Here is an 18,248-nt window from a genome sequence, read left to right as displayed (position 1 = left end):
GGATGAATCCAAGTTTCAAACATTTGATTCAAAGCGTAAGTTGTATGTTCAGCGAAAGAAACATGGAAGATACTTCCATGAAGCATGTGAGAGCAAGTGTTATGATTTGGGTTTGTCTCTGCCGAGGTGGCAGGAGATATTTGCAAAATAGATAGAATAAACTAGCACAGGTACCATCTGATATATTTTCCTGTTATGGTATACCCAGTAGTTTGCATGTTATTGGTAAAGTATTCCAGTACAAAGTAGATAATGACCACAAACACCCATTTAATTTATGCATAAATTACGTAGCTAAGAAACTGCTGGAGTCATTCAAATGATGCAATGGCCTCAACCCAATTTCGCAGATCTGAGAGATGATAGATTAGAAACTTGACAAATCGAAAATTACTTTTAAAGAAACTTCATAGTAATGTATTAGAGGCATTTGGGTGAAGCACCAAACAACACTTTGAATAAATATGTTGCAACATTGCCTGAAAGACTGTCTGCAGTTACTAAAACAAAATAGGGATACTTCACTGCTCGAGAGAGAGACACATTCTGTAGGATATCTGCGATGTAAACATCGAAACCATATACAAAAACAAAGATAAGTGTGGTATTAGGCATCATCCTACTTAGCGTTGTTGGAACGGCGTTTGCTAAAGTTCTTCTGAAAATATTACATTTGCTAGCAACCACTGCGTATCCTGATCAGAGTGCGATTTCAGTTGTGGAAGATTACTTCAGATACGACATTTGCTCCTTAAAAACTTCAAAAGTAACAGATAAAAAAGTCTTTCACAATAAATCGCTTTTCAAGACTATAAGAAGGCATTCGATAGTTTCACTAAATCAGAACTGTACACGAGAAAATAGGATGTCCTCCCATGTTGTGTATACTCATTTCATCTTTTCATGAAGACATGCATGCAACAATTCAGTTTGATGTAAAAAGGGGCATTAAGCAGGAATGTGTGTTAGCACCGTCATTGTTTGGCTACTACTTCAGTGTGCTCTCAAGTTTTGCTGTGTTAGCACCGTCATTGTTTGGCTACTACTTCAGTGTGCTCTCAAGTTTTGCTGTGTTAGCACCGTCATTGTTTGGCTACTACTTCAGTGTGCTCTCAAGTTTTGCTGTGTTAGCACCGTCATTGTTTGGCTACTACTTCAGTGTGCTCTCAAGTTTTGCTGTGTTAGCACCGTCATTGTTTGGCTACTACTTCAGTGTGCTCTCAAGTTTTGCTGTGTTAGCACCGTCATTGTTTGGCTACTACTTCAGTGTGCTCTCAAGTTTTGCTTTTACCCTTGCGGACAACGGCATCGATTTAAGTACAAGATCAATTGTAAACTTCTTCAGTTTGTCTCACCTTAAGATATCAACCTAAGTGAAAACCATAGCTATCACGGATTTTCTTTTTGCTGCTGGTGATGGTGCACTTCAAGCTTATGAAGAGTCAGCTACTCAGGTTTATTTATCGTCTTGTTCACGCTTGAAACATGTTTTCTCTTAATATCAATATAAAGAAGACTGTGTTACTATGCCACTATGCCCTTCAAGAGCCAAACATCACTCTAGACAATTCCGTATTCTAGGTAGTAAACAAATTCTACCACCTTGAATATACACTGAGTTAAAAAGAATATTCCTGAAAATACTCATGAAATATTTATATTCAGGACACTGTTACAACATTTCCACGTCTTTTAAAGTGAACCTGGAATAATTTCAAATGATGATAAGAACTATAATGTCTATTTATCAAACATATGTACTTAGTTTCACAATGTATGGTAGTGAGCAGTCTCACTACCATACATTAGGGTACTATACACTGCTTAAGAAAAGAAACTGAGTGTTTTGAATGTGCAGCGTTTGTGTAAAATCTTTGGTATAACATTGAAAGAAGAAATGACAAATGAAGAAGTTTTGAGTAGACGCATTTACCAAGCAAAACTGCACTTCTCAAAAAAAAAGTCTTCGATGACTAGCTCATTTTCAAAAATGTCTAATGGTCGCATCCTGAAAGATGGCTGGTTATTAAGTGGCCCAATTGACTGGCCAAAGTGTTTCCTCAAGCACACCTCCAAACAAGACATCAAACCTTCAAGATCAATCTTCTGAGTTGGGAAATCAGTAAATATAATTACAATAAAACAATACAGGCAAACAGTATCACAACCATGAAATAAAGATATGAGTTGTGCGGTCTTCCATACTAATCCAAAGTTAACAAAGGACACATAGCGGGAAGCAACTAATTAGAGAACTATGTTGGTAACAGTTTAATTATTAACTCAGGTGGTATACATGGTTTCAGTAATTGACTTAACTGTTATTGATCCTGTTTTCCAAAATACTTTTTTACTTTTTACCTGTTCGTGCAATTTTCTTTGTTCTATTGAATCTTTGTTTTTTTTCCACTGTCTTTTTATTCGTTGTTACTTTTTACCCTTGTACTTATTACCCAGATTCAGGATGCGCGGATAAGCAGCATATATTTGTGAGATCAGTTCAATGGGAGAATGAAGCTTTTAGGAATGAATGTTTTACATTTAAATAGGGTAGGATCTGGATTATTTGCAAGATAAGGAAAAAGTTTTGATTTGTTTTGAATTTCGCGCAAAGCTACACGAGAGCTATCTGCGCTAGCCGTCTCTAATTTAGCACTTTAAGACTAAAGAAATGCAGCTGGTTATCATCACCCACCACCAACTCATGAGCCACTTTTTTACTAACGAATAGTGGGATTGATCGTTACTTTATAACACCCCCACGGCTGAAAAGGTGAGCATGTTTGGTGTGACGGCGATTAGAACCTGCGACCCTCAGATTACGAATCGATAACTCATACCACCTGTCTATGCTAGGACAATGGAGGATTTAAACTAGGAGTAAACAGTGATAAAGATCAAGCTAAAGTATGAGCAAAAATACATAAGATGTAGACAAAAGTTTATTATAGGAAGTATAGAAGTGATTCTAAGGATAGGCTTAATTCCTACTGTTGTAACTCTAGAAGTACGAGAAATAAAATACAGAATTTTAGGCACTATTAGAAAAGGAAAGCTCTGAAAAATGGGAATTACTTAAAAATATGGTAAAATGTAGATTATTTTGATGACAGAAATTTCTTTGAAGTACATCGTTATAGTAGGTAGGGATAGACTACTAAAAGAGGGAGAGAAGTGGCTTTATATGTGAAGTGTGAGTTACATCCTATTAAACTTGAAGATATCAAAGATAATAGCAAGAAGTTTTAATCCATCTATGTTTTTATTAGCAGACATATTAGTGGAAATTTGTTACAGACCACCAGACGAAACTATAAAGCGAAAATTAAGATTTCAGCTGTTAATGAAGTCATACTTATAGGTAATTTTAATTTTAGACTGGAAAATGTTAGAGGCAAATTATGAGGAAGGAAGATCTTTGGAAACTCTTCAGAATCATTTTTTTCATCGATCGGTTAAGGAATATACTAGACACTATTTTAGATTTATCTTTAACTTCTAATATAGAAATTGATAAGATGGTGGAAACTAGGAAGCTGTTGTTGATGTTGTTTTGAATTAAGCACAAAGCTACACAATGAGCTATCTGTGCTCTGCCCACCACGGGTATCGAAACCCGGTTTTTAGCGTTGTAAGTCCACAGACATACCGCTGAGCCACTGGGGGGCAACCAGGAAGCATTTGGGTGTAAGTGATCATTGCTCTATTAAGTTCGATGTTTTGCTGCGTATGGAAATCAGGAATAATGATATTTTGGTCACAGTTTTCAAAAGAGAAACTTTGAAAGCATGCGACAAGAATTATCTGTTGTGAATTTTGCAACTCAGTAACTTGCAGGCACCATTCAAATGTGAAAATATTTTTAATAATCCAGATAAACACATTCCCTATAGAAATAAAATGATTTCTGATATTAAAAATCTGGTTGGGTAAAAAATGGTAGATTATTAGTTTGTTTTGAATTTCGCGCAAAGCTACACGAGGGCTATCTGCGCTAGCCGTTCATAATTTAGCAGTGTAACACTAGAGGGAAGGCAACTAGTCATCACCATCCACCGCCAACTTTTGGGCTATTCTTTTGCCAACGAATAGTGGGATTTACCATTACATTATAATGTCCCCACGACTGTAAGGGCGAGCATGTTTAGTGCGACGGAGATTCGAAACCGCGACCCTCGGATTACGAGTCGAGTGCCTTAACCACGTGGCCATGCCGGCCTGATAGATAAGAGTATTTGTATGTTTATGACCTTCTTATGACTTTGACTTTGACCTTCTAAAAACTAATCCATTCTAAGTCGAGTTATAATCTGAATGTATACCAGCCTTCGTCTAAATCCATTCAGACATCTCTGAAAAATCCTACTGACATATACAGGACTGGAAACATAACCTCTATTACCCTCGGTGGCTGAGGTAACAAGTAATATTTGAAGCAAAGATTGGTATAACGCATCTTATTAAACATTTGAATATTAAGTTCTTCAAAAACAAGAACAAGCCGATAACTATATGAACATTATGCCGTAATTAGAGAAATGCGCATTACCTTCTATAACAAGGTAGAAGACAATTGATACCACAGAATAAAGAACGTTATACTAATTTTCTCTTCAATTATTTTCATCCGCGAAACATTGAACGAAGTATATTGTAGTACTACTTCTGTAAAATATAGTTCATTGATTTCGGTAAACAAAATTCGAACATTGATTTGTTTAATATTTTTTCTTAACACGAGTAAACCATAAATCTTCATCTATTTAGTTACATAAACAGTAAGTACAAAATTACTTTTCTAGTTTTAGTTGAAAGAATTGTAATTTATCATCTAAGCAAGTTTGCTCAAACTAATATTCAAAACCAGTTTCTCTATAAAAACAACAAACCGTTCCTACTTCTTAAACCTGATTCTATTAAATGTTCGATGATAAATTAAAAAAAAAAACGGGTCATTTTGACCTAAGGAAAGACTTAAATATTGATTTTTATCATTTGTTTGAGATCTAAAGTTAAATAGGCTTTAATTTCTCCCTTGTTTGCAAAACTCCAACTTTAAATCATTATCTGTTATATTGACAGAAGTTAAAACTTTCCTTCTCTGATTACAAGAAACACGTATTAAAATTGATTTCTTATATATTTTAAACTATAACATATATTTCATACCTTGAATACGTTCCTGGAATGTTGTCCCGAATATTGAAAGTATATAACACGCAAGAAAAGTAGAAACGGAAAATCTTCGTCTCATCTCAACGTTAAAGAATTTCTTCGGTCGAAAATATAACGATTCTTCCGCAGATCTTCAACCTTGCTGAAGCCCTTTGATTTACTTCTCACTCTACTGGTTCAATCACTTTGATTCCACAAGCCAATCGCGGTTTGCTCTTCGTGTCAACCAAATACACAGCGTGAAAACTTCGATGTGGATGCAAGCTCCAGTCTCCTGAGGCGTCCTGGCCGCAGAAGGTCCAGCCGAGCGAATGTAGGCTTAACGACTATACTTTAAACATGTTATCTGGGCCCTCTCGCGCCACCTATCGTGTCTTACAGTTTGTTATAGCTCTTTTATAATAATTCAAAACTTACATTGGTTTAAACATTTTTTGTTAACAAATTTAAACGAAGAATTTAAAACTGATCTGATAAATTCACTCACTCAACTTATATCACGGACAAGCGTAAAAGCAAATTGGATACAGAAAATTTGACAAAACAACGTTGAATCAGAAGCCTTAGTTAGTTAACTTAACTTAGTTAGTTAGTTATCACCATTAGATTCCATCTAGGAACATAAGGCCGCAATCGCTTGCGGATTCTTCAACAGGTATTTAAGTGAGTAGGTTGTTAACCCGCTGCACCGAGCCGTCCCTAATTTAGTAGTGTAAGACTAGAGGGAAGGCAGCTAGTCATCACCACCCACCGCCAACTCTTGGGCTACTCTTGTACCAACGAATAGTGGGATTGACCGTTACATTATAACGGCCCCACTGCTGGGAGGGCGACCATGTTTATCGCGACGCGGGCACGAACCCGCGAATTACGAGTCGCACGCCTTACTCGCTTGGCCATGCCAGGCCCATAACGAAGTCTTAGTTTCTATAAAAACATTTAATGATTTTAATAATTATATCAACTGATTTATTATTATGCTTAATCTTACAAGACGATGCATACACGCAGTCAAACGTAATACTCATCCAGAAAACAAAAACAACAGCTTGCTACCGACGTGTTTTGTTACACAGATACAAAAACATAGATTTGTTTGATGTAAAGAATACATATGCAAAGAAATGATACCCAAGACTGCTACAATATGCACAATAACATGATGCACAGTAACATGATACACATGACTGATGTAATATATTCACACACACAGTAACATGATGCACACTGCAGCTACAGTTATAATATATGTTTCGAAATAAAAAATGTGCCCTTTTCTGGAACGTTAAATTTAATTTAAATCACTTATTTGACATAAACATTGTTTTTAAAACATCTAAGCACACAATATACAATTTAATAGTACATTCTTGAGTCATTTCAACATTAAATTTCACTCGTCATTTGTGTTTACTTTGTATTTAATCCTTGTGAGAAAATTATTAAAGTGAAGAAACTATTCACTGAAAGACTTTATATACAGGGATGTAAATATTTTATTACATTGAGTGAAACGCAGCTTTGTACTGCTTTTGCTAGAACCTTTCACAGATCTGTCTAAAATTATACGAATAAATGTTTTTCACAGTCTGATTGTATATTATTCTGAAGGAATCATAGAAATGGTGAGTAAGTGTCCAATGTCAGTCTTTACCTCGTGATACCAAATCATATGCTTCCAAAGTTAGCTCATAATCTTGTTGAAAATGAAATAAGCAGACGCTCTAAAGAATAGAACTTTACTTCAAAGCGACGTCTTTTAGATATTATTAATATTTTTTAATGAAATTATCAGACGTTTTACACAACAGTTCAGAATAAGAGTAGGAAACTTGTTGCACACTGCGAAATTTTCCACTTTAACAAACTATCGCAAAAGTAAACTAGGTTACTTATTACTTAAATATTGAACCAAATATGTTGTCAGAGTTCATTTAGTAATGGCCCGACATGGCCAAGCATGTTAAGGCGTGCGACTCGTAATCTGAGGGTCGCGGGTTCGCATCCCCGTCGCACCAAACATGCTCGCCCTTTCAGCCCTGGAGGCGTTATAATGTGACGGTCAATCCCACTATTCGTTGGTAAAAGAGTAGCCCAAGAGTTGGCGGTGGGTGGTGATGATTAGCTGCCTTCCCTCTAGTCTTACACTACTAAATTAGGGACGGCTAGCACAGATAGCCCTCGAATTGCTTTGTGCGAAATTCAAAAAACAAACAAACAAACAATCATTCAGTAATTGTGGACTATCTAATTCTGGAGTGGGTTGAAGTATTATGGCACAAAACAGTAGGACCATTTCCACTAAACATTTAATACTAATTTCTTTTAAAGCAGATTAAAGAATGTAATGTAAAATGGCCAAGCGTATTAAGGCGTTCGATTCGTAATCCGAGGGTCGCGGGTTCGAATCCCGGTCGCACCAAACATGCTCGCCCTTTCAGCCGTGGGGGGCGTTATAACGTTACAGTTCATCCCACTATTTGTTGGTAAAAGAGTACCCCAAGAGTTGGCGGTGGGTGGTGATGACTAGCTGCCTTCCCTCTAGTCTTACGCTGCTAAATTAGGGACTGCAAGAGCAGATAGCCCTCAAGCAGCTTTGTGCAAAATTCAAAACAAACAAACAAATGTAAAATATATTTAAAATAAAAATTAAAAACATGACGTGAAGGTCCCTTTGTTTGCATGTCAGTGGAACACTTGTACATATAAGGATTTGATTCTTCGCGGTAAACATAACAGATAGTCTGAAATATTTGCTTGCAAATAAGGTTAACTAGCAAAGAAAGTAAAATGTCCTTTGATCTGCAATGAACCAAAAATCATGATGAATCAGCACAGTGTCATCATCATCAATGACACTGTCTAACGTCAAACGGAAGCCTCGACAATCTCGAAAATGATGTCTCCACTGGTAATTGTGGAGACGTCATGAAAGTACAAGTAGGCAATTGTGGCCTGAATATCACAAAAGCCGCACTTTTATTAAGTAATGTCTGGCTGGAATTAGACCATTTTGGTAAATAGCCAAAATAAGATAAAAAACAATAAGAAATGAAAAACTAGAAGTTCATTAGGCCACATTGGTTTGAAACCTAAATTTTATTATGAAATACTTTTTAAAGCATTAAAAACTATTTTAGAATTAAGCCTTTCACAAAAGGGATTATACTTTGTGGTTTTGGGCGCGATATACCATACGATTTAAAATGTTTTTGGTTGAGCAACAGGACCATATATTATTGTAATAACGATATATTGGGTGTGTTATAATTAAGCATACTAGTTCTGAAATCTTAAAAAAAATTATCACATATTTTATACATATTATTTATCATTTGAACTTATTGTGCACTAATAGATTTTGTGATCATGTGCACATTTACTAGACACCCACCTTAAACTTATTGGTTGCAGGTGGATTATTATTTCCCATTTATCTAACTAGTTCAAGGACATTATTTTCAAATTTTTAAAGAAATTAAACAAATACCTAAATGATTTCCACAGCCCTGAAAATATGATACTTCTCAACGCTGAATTATTTAATTGGTCATATTATATGGCAGGGGTGGCCAAACTTGCTTTACGTAAGAGCCACATACGATAAACTTCAGATGTTTGAGAGCCCGCAAGATAAAAACACATATTACACACACGTTGTTATTGCTACAAGTCTCGCTCACTGAAAACTAACATTGTCAGGACCGGCTTGTACGATAACTGATTCTCCAGCACAATTCCTCTGTATTCCTTGCTGATCCGGAATTTCTTTAATACCTGTCTCAAATCTAAAATTAAAATTTGGATTTAAATTCTTAAATATACTTACTCACCATGAACATTAACTTTCGTTTTAATCCAGTGGACTCTCAGTTTATACCCGGTAAATAATTATAAAGCTTGAAAATTTTGTATTTACCTTTTATATTAATTGTGATGCAGAAGGGAACTCAGCGAACATATTTCCACAAACCGCGTATTATATGTCAAAGAGCTGCATATGGCTCGCGAGTCGTGGTTTGGCCACTCCTGTTATATAATTTGTTTCCTTTAGCAGATATATTGTTTTTGTAGTGTACATGTTACATTAGACACCATGTTAAAAACTGTGCTAAAAGTGAATTATCTCAAAGGATGAAGTTCTTTGATATAACTTGCTTAATAATGCCTTAAGTCAAAATAGGTCGTTTTATTTGGATTATTATTAAATTATTTAAATAGATCATGTTCACTTCAGTTGGTTCAGGATAATCTGTCACATGGATATTTTATAAAATCATTTGGAAAGATTTCTTTACAACGACCTAAACTTTTGGTCTTCAAAGTTTTTATTTGTAAATATTGTCACGGTTTTCTTAAGCTATGAATTATATCTTGTTCTTTTCGTTCACTAATGATTCTCTCAAGCCATAAACTTTTTATCAGCAGCCTGGGAAGTCCACCCGAGAATTAGTTGTTTTTCAGGCGCGTGTCGCACGAGCCTTTATAACAAGTGAGCTTCTTCAATGTTTCTGGCAAGTGAACAAATAAATATTTGTAGGAGCTTCAAAAAACTTGTTCTTTGGAATATTGGTATTTCTGTCTAATGATGTATCGCTGGACATAATTCTGGCTTAACAAACAGAAAGTTCTGTCTAATGAACAATTACAGTACCCAAGTCTGGCAACAGAAATATGTATTTCGCTGTTGACATACATAACATACATGTAGATGTTAAAAAGTGAGAAGTTTTGATATTTCATACACTATTCCTCACTAAACAGTACAAGATATGTTTTAATTTTGTTATGTGACCTCCCTCTGTTTCTCTCTGTCTACGCATATATCACTCATTGCTTTCAATGTAATAATTCGATGTAGATTTGAGAACTACATTTGGTATTCTGAGAAAAAAATGGAATTAGCAATATGAATTAAAATGACCAGCAAATGTTAGAAATATGTGGAAATGAAAATATCTGAATAATTAAAATATACGTTGCCGGAAAAAATATATAAAAGTACATTGTGAAAACATGAAGATCACGACATTGACACCAATAAGATCAAGTACTGACCAAACATAACCATCTGAAAGAAATTACACATATGAGGACTTATAACAGTAGTGACTTTTACAGTTACATGAAATAATTCTGCTAGATTATGAAAAGAGAAGGGTAATTCGAGATTTTAAAGATCCTCAATTTGTACAATTTAGAAAACAAATAATTAGAAATGTTGTAACCTATTCTATAATCTATGGTGAAAGAATCAATGTTGAAAGTCAATGTGTTTTTTTCACTCAGAATTCCCCACCATTGATATGATATTTTCTGTTCATCAACCACAATAGAAATGTAGATAAAATGAATATCTCTATATAAAGCCTTGTTGCTCTAATAAAAGCCTTTGATATAGTTAACAGACTCGGCCTTTACTGTTGTTCTGAATAAAATGTCCCCCAGACTACAGAACCTCACTTTCTCATTATACCAAGAAATGGAAGCAACTGTAGTGTGTAAAAACAAATAATCTTATGCCTTTGACTTCACTAATAAAGTGAAGCATGGGTGTGTCTTAGCGTCATGCTCTACCTTTTATTCTCATTTATTCGTGCATATAAGGAGAGTAATGATAGTGTTTTTCTCTGAGCCAGACGAGGAATTCAAAAGCCTATTGTGCATCCCATCAACAGAGGATGAAACACCTGTTCTAAAGGTGGACGGTATTATTAACGATTCCGTAAGTATATCCAAGTTTTGTAGATTAATAGTATTATTAAGGATTGTGATACTAAGGTTCTATAGGCGGATGGTGTTACTAAGGTTTTACACAGAGGACCTTTTACTATAAATGGAGAATGTTATCGAGGTTTATAGACGGATGCTAATATGTTGATTCTATATGTGAATATTGTTACTATAGACATGTATTGTTACTCAGGTTTCTATAGACGGATGGTGTTTCTAGGTGAATTATGTATGTTTTATAAAGGTGGATGGTCCAATAGAATTGCATACAGATCTAAACTTCTGTTTATATATTTAATTTCATATGTTTTACAAAGGCAAATGGTCGTACTACATATATCGTGTGTGTCTTACAAAAGTTATGGTATAATTAATATAATATATTTTTATATAGATTAAATATAAATTGTATTAAACTAAGAGCAGTTTGATTTCATTGTGTCACCAAAGGCTGGACAGAAACTGACAATGTCTCTATCGTATGTAAATATATTATAGATTTATCATAATTAAAGTGTTCTTAACAAATTACTGTAGGTTTCCTTTACATGCATTTTACAAAGATCTTATTGGCATTATTTTTCCACAGGTGTTTTTATATTTCTGAAGGAAAGCGGATTATCTCAATTTATTTTTAATCTACATGTGATTCTGTAGGCAGATAGTGTAACTAACGTACTGCTGAAATGTTTTTATCATATCTAGTGTTTCATAAATATTTAATAAGATAGACAATTATCATTTAAAGCACTGATTACTGTTTCTTGCTTCTATATCTCTTTGCGTTTATTGGTATTTTGCTGGTAAAATACTTATCACTATCTCACTTTTTCTATATCTAACATATAACATCCTGAAAAGAATGCTTATTTAGTTTCCCGAGTAATTTAACATTCAAAGTTACTGTTTCACTTTATAAGTATATATTTACATATAACACGTTTCATATTTTTAAATGTTTTTCATGTATGGAGAAATGTTTGGTGATACCTGTATTTCAAAACAAGAAAGGCTTATGAATTTTATTTGTATCATACGTTTATACTCCAAGCAAGTTTTGTAATAGTTATGTCTATCTACCATAAGACATTCGTATGTTAACCCTTTATGTAGAGGTTGATTCATATAGGCCCGGTATGAGCAAGTGATTAAGGCACTCGACTCCTAATCTGCGAGATGGGGGTTCGCATCCTTATCACACCACCCACCGCCATATCTTGCGCTACACTTTTACCAACGAATAGGGGGATTGACCGAAACTTTATAACGTCCTCACGGCTAACCGTCATGTAGCTTTGCGCGATATTTAAACCAAACTTTATCCATATATTTAAATTTCTTATCAGTAATAAATTATTTCTACAGCTATATATAATAAACGAATGACTTACTGTTTAACTATTCACCTCAATATTATAGAAAGTATATAAACTAGCTGTCATTACCATTTTCTATAGAACATACACTTGGAGTATAAAACATATAATACAAATAAAATTAATAAAACTTTGTTTTTTAAAACACGGATATAGATGTTATTTTATTTTATATCTCTGAGTCATTAACACCATGGACACAATTCACTGTGACTCACCATGATGTGTTTAGCCTAGAGCCAATCAGCTTAACTAACTTCAAAGCAGCCGATAAATAAAACTCATGGAACTATGTTTAAATTATATTGAAAGAGTTGTTCAAATTATTTAAAATAGTAGAAGTTTCAGCCATCTATCCTATTATTTTTATAACACGTTTACCATTTACCTTTACAGATAGCAGTTTACAGCAGAAATGAAACAATAGTCATAACACTTTCAAATGTATATATTTGTTGACAAATCAGCAATTTAATTTACTGTGATAAACTTATTACATAACACGAATAAAATCAGTTTATAAACGATAATGTACAATTCATGTGCTTAAAACAATTGGTCAAAGTTCAGATTGTATCAATTAACTTAGGTTAATTTTATTTAATATCTACTTAGATATGTGAATTTTCGAGATTTCATTATGCATTCGAATGGTAACGGTCCAGATAATATTTGCTCAGAAGTTCTGTTATAATGTTTCAAAACTAACATAAAAATCAGTATTGCTACATATCCAGATGATATATTTCCAAATGAAAAATGTCAGTTCTGATATGACAAAGTCTATTTCGAAATGTACTGAGAATTTAAAAGTCAGTCAACATAGTGATACTAAATATGAATTCAATATTTGATGAGACATTTCAGTTAGTGTATACTTCTCATATACTTTTTTATTCAAAATACTTCATAAACTGATGATTCTCATTTCAAACAAATGCATGTGAGTAAAAAGTAAAATCGCAAATTATCAACATATCTTCTCTTTTCCATTTTATAAATCTACCATGCTTACTCTCTATAATTATAGAATATACTTTACAACCTAAATAAGCTTATGTTCATTGTACTTTAAATCCGACAATAAAGAACAAACTTTGTATTTTACTCAACTTAACAGTCAATAAAACAAATTTATTTAGTCATACATCTTACATCAAAATACAGAAAGCTAACTGTACAATCTTAATTTAATGATGTATTAGGAAATTGCGTCGCTTTTTTATCAATTGCTACTTTGTGTTTTTAATCCAGAACTCACATAGTTATCGTTTAAATATAATTTTACAAACAAAGCTCACTAATATCTATATGTAACCTAACTTCTTCAGTGTATATTTGTTTATGTATAACACAGTTTTAGTTTTTATATTTTATTCGTAAACAAGGTTGGTATAAAATTTTTAAAAATATAGTAAAGTTCACCGTAGTAACAGAAATAAGTTAAAACCATAACAGGTTTTTACATAATTTTCCTTAAGTTACAATTACCTATGTTCTTACATTAAAGAACACACACTGTGCAACAGAGATGAAAGAACATTATCCACTTTTAATATAGTTTCTGATTATTGATCAGAAACAGTCTTTTAGTGGCAAATATATGTACAACACAGAACACATTGTTGATGCAGTGTTTTTTATGTCCAAGAAAAGAAAGAAAACTAAGAATCTATGTCTGACAGTAGTCTAAAGGTTACATGCCAGATTTGGAAAATTATTTATAAATTTATTTTTGTAGGAATAAAATATGAATTAGTAACACAACTTGAATAATTAAAACAATTACATTCCTAAAAATAGATACATAAATATATTGATGATTTGATTGGTATTAAATTAGCACAAACTTGGCTTTTTTTCAGAAAAATACATATTCTAAGAAAATATATTAAAATAAGCATAAAGACATATTCTGGCACATGTTGTGTAATATTTCCAATGTGGCTACTTTGCATATTATAAAAATAAAGAAACACAATAGAACTATGTTTCTTATCATTTTTACGAAGATGGCAATGTTCTTGAAAATGTGCCTAGAATTTGACGGGACGTGAATAATTAATATGAACTAAAAAAATGAAAATTAATTCAAGTTCAATTTACAGTATTAATAAGTAGCACATATGTTAAAGTGGCTCGTTAATGGTCATTTAATAAACACCAGACCCCTTATCATCTTTACCTTAGTATACACTAAACATACACTAATAATACAGGTCTATGTCACTTGTGAAATCTATAGTATCGATATATTTGACGTTATGAGAATATCAATTGAAAGATTTAAAAAACTATATGTTTGGTAATTTAACGCAAAATTGTAACTTAAAGAACCGTTGTTTAATTGGAAAAGGTATGCAACATCCTACATATTCTGAAGCTTACATCCTTAATACATTTCTGTTTATTACAGGTATATACTGCCTTAATAATCCAGGAGTAGATAATTATTTTAGTAGCAGTTATCCCACATTTATCACACAGATTGAGAATACTTGAATATCAAATACTGAAGTACATTACTTATGTTTAGACATTAAGATAATTAATAGTTACAGTAATACTAATATTTACGAGAAAAATTTTTTAACTTTTCATACCTTTTGGACTTCCTTCTCCATTGGGCCCGGCATGGCCAATCGTGTTAGGGCATTCGACTCGTAATCCGAGGGTCGCGGGTTCCAGTTCGGTCGCATCAAACATGCTCGCCCTCCCAGCCGTGGGGGCGTTATAATGTGACGGTAAATCCCACTATTCGTTGGTAAAAGAGTAGCCCAAGAGTCGGCGGTGGGTGGTGATGACTAGCTGCTTTCCCTCTAGTCTTACACTGCTAAATTAGGGACGGCTAGCACAGATACCCCTCGAGTAGCTTTGCGCGAAATTCAAAAACAAACAAAATTTATTCAGAAATTAATTATATGTCAATATGTATCAATGATATGATATTTGTTTTAACACAAATATATTTTAATATCCAAAGTAATAATTCTATACTAACGCATATTACAAATAGTTATTACAGATGATTACTTTTATACAAAAATTGTACACACTCACAAATAATATTCAGTTTTCTATCTGATATGGAACTGAATATTTTATCGATAGTCCAGTTCCACGAGGCGCAAGTTACTTTTATGTTGACACACAGATGCACTTCACTTGTTTGGGATGCTAGCTAGCTCTATCCTTCACATGTGAGTTTTTCTGCTCAAATTATGCCATGGCTTCATAAAAATACTATTGTTCGAAGTTCATTCTCTGAAGTTGAACGTATCTCAATATTAGAAATCTATAATATCTATAAACTTTCCTGGAAAATTATTTATTTTTCAGATTATAATTATAGCTTCCGAGGCTTGTGGTATACTGACTGTAGCTGATTAATAGTATTCTATTACTGTCTTTTGCCAAATCGATTTATAGTCTTTTGCCAAAATTCTTGAAATTTCACTTAACAACACTATTCAAAGATACGATAATGCTTTTGTAAAATATATATTCTTGATTCTTATTCTCGAGAATCTTCTACAAATTTAGAGAACAGGCGTAACTTGGAAAATACACATTTAACAATATACGTTACATGCATTAAACTGAAACAAACGCAGGTATCAAAATAAATTTATAACAGTAAATCTGTTACACCGTATGTTTATCTTGTTTATTGTTCCAAATATTTAACTGTAATAAATTTCTGATGCATATATTTTTATTTATAGAATGATGAAGAATCTATTGAAAAATTATGATATAATCCATGAAGATAAAAGTTTTTTTTGCAAGATAAAGTAGTTTTTTCTTTTTATTAATAGAATTATCTTACCTATATTTTCCATTATAGCAATTTTGACGTTTGTTGAAATTATCTATTATAATCGAACGAAGAAAACCCTTATTACTTTGAGATGTGTGTAGGTTAATTCTTAAATGTAAGTAATCAGTTGTCTTTCACACATATTTAAAAACACATAAACCACAAGTTAATAAATAAATTACATTCTCTATTTCATATTGTGGTATATCTTGCTGTACTTGGTGAAAATCTACAGTGGACAGACAAATTATACATCTTGAACTATTGCAAATACACTTTTCATAAATTAAAGTATCAGCTTGAAATTGCTAGCAAATAGTTAGCTAAGATGACAGAAAATTTCCAAATAGAAAATTTACACTGTACAAACTTTAAGGGGGTTTTATTTCTACTTTAACGTTGTATAAGAATTTTAAGGGTAACTTGCCTTCTCACAACCGGCTGCAGACAGCTAAATGCAGTTGAATTTGAAATGTTGTGAGTGTAAGCACTCAGCTCTGTACTCTTAATTGGTCTTCCATGACTGCTGGCTAGGTTAACATCGGCATTTGAATTCTATCTGATAGATGGAATATCCCAATGCATTTGTATGCTATGACCACAGGCGTTATTGGTTATGACTTCAAGTTGACAACTAGGACTGACAACGGCAATTAATTACTTAACTCCACTGCAATGCTTATTTTATATATATATAAATATTACAATAATAAGAGTATTTATTCTGATTTAGTTCTATGGGTAATGAACTGATTTTGAAATACGAAGTTTAAAAATATTATTGTAAATCAATAAAATGTAGAAAGAACTGTTTGTCTTTTAACTTGAATTCACATTATTCATTGATTTGGGATTTTGTTTTAATATATTGTGATTTTATGACAGTCGTGGAAAATGCCGTTGTATCCAGAAGTATGTTGTACAGTTGGATAGGATGAAATAAGCTTATTTTAAACAATCCAAAAACTGAAGAACTCTGTTGAGAAACACTGAAATATCTTGATTCTTTACTCTCAAGTTTGTCCATTTGCACGAGTCTAGAATGTTAAACTTAAATATAATTGACATCTGAATTTACTAGATTTATTTTTACATAATTTTGCATGTTCTTAGGAAGATGTGCAATTCTATTTAATTAGAAAATTAGAATTTTTAATAAAGTAGTTACACTAAACATTTTCATACCGAGAATGGAAATACTCGTCTTGTTTTAATTTGCGTAACCTCTAAAACCTATTTTTGTCTTAAATCTTTATATTTTATTTTCTCCATTCTAACATTAATTGTGACCAAATCATAGATATACGTATATTGAAATGAAAAGAGATAATGGTAAAATAACATTAATAATACATTTTTATTTTCTTTATTTGTTTGTTTTAACTTTCGCATAAAGCTACACGGAGATTATCTGCACTAGCCATCCCTAATTTAGCAGTGTAAGACTAGAGGGAAAGTAGCTAGTCATCACCACCCACCTCCAACTCTTGAGCTACTCTTTTACCAACGAATAGTGGGATTAACCGTCACATTATAACGCCCCCACGGCTGAAAGGGCGAGCATGTTTGGCGCGATCGGGATGCGAACCCGCGACCCTCAGATTACGAGTCGCACGCCTTAACACGCTTGGCCATGCCGGGCCCAGGGGGAATCGAGCCTGTACGTTAGCATTGTAAGTTGTGTCACCGAGAACGATATTCTAAATACTTGTAATTCTGAACTCTATCTAACACATACTATTCTAGATCAAGAGTTTTCTTTTTCTAAATTCATTATCGAAATAAAATTTAACGTACATTTCAGCTATACCTGCGCTCACAGAAATAAAACGTTGAAAATAAAGGTATTTAATTTATTTTTGAATTCAGCTATGTGAAACATGTACAATCGATCAATACCCTATATCCATGGTAGATGCGGGAGTTAGGAAATCAGTTGACAACAAAAGCAAAATAAATAACACATATTAACTATTTGGAATAACGATATAATGAAACATGTAATTAGTATAAAAATTTTGAAGGCTCATATAACTTACGCATGTGGTTTTAACTGTACCATACCATGTGCCGCTTCTGAATCTTGAAATGTAAACATTTGGTTAGTTATGATAAATATAATATGTGTGATACAAATACAAATG

At 33.1% G+C, this 18,248-nt stretch overlaps 1 protein-coding gene across 1 annotated transcript in view; it reads right to left on the bottom strand.

Annotated features, from left to right (window-relative positions):
• The window catches only part of LOC143252865 (lachesin-like), a 148,441-nt gene extending 142,981 nt beyond the window's left edge, over nucleotides 1–5,460 (bottom strand). Inside the window, exon 1 of the mRNA XM_076505698.1 lies at nucleotides 5,170–5,460. Within this exon, the coding sequence (XP_076361813.1) occupies nucleotides 5,170–5,254 (85 nt within the window). The 5' untranslated portion in view covers nucleotides 5,255–5,460. The remainder of the gene's footprint in view (nucleotides 1–5,169) is intronic.
• Between the last annotated feature and the right edge of the window lie 12,788 nt (nucleotides 5,461–18,248).

Source organism: Tachypleus tridentatus, chromosome 1, assembly GCF_004210375.1.
Source record: "Tachypleus tridentatus isolate NWPU-2018 chromosome 1, ASM421037v1, whole genome shotgun sequence".
NCBI classification, from domain to species: domain Eukaryota; kingdom Metazoa; phylum Arthropoda; class Merostomata; order Xiphosura; family Limulidae; genus Tachypleus; species Tachypleus tridentatus.
This window is presented reverse-complemented; position numbering and strand designations above follow the sequence as displayed.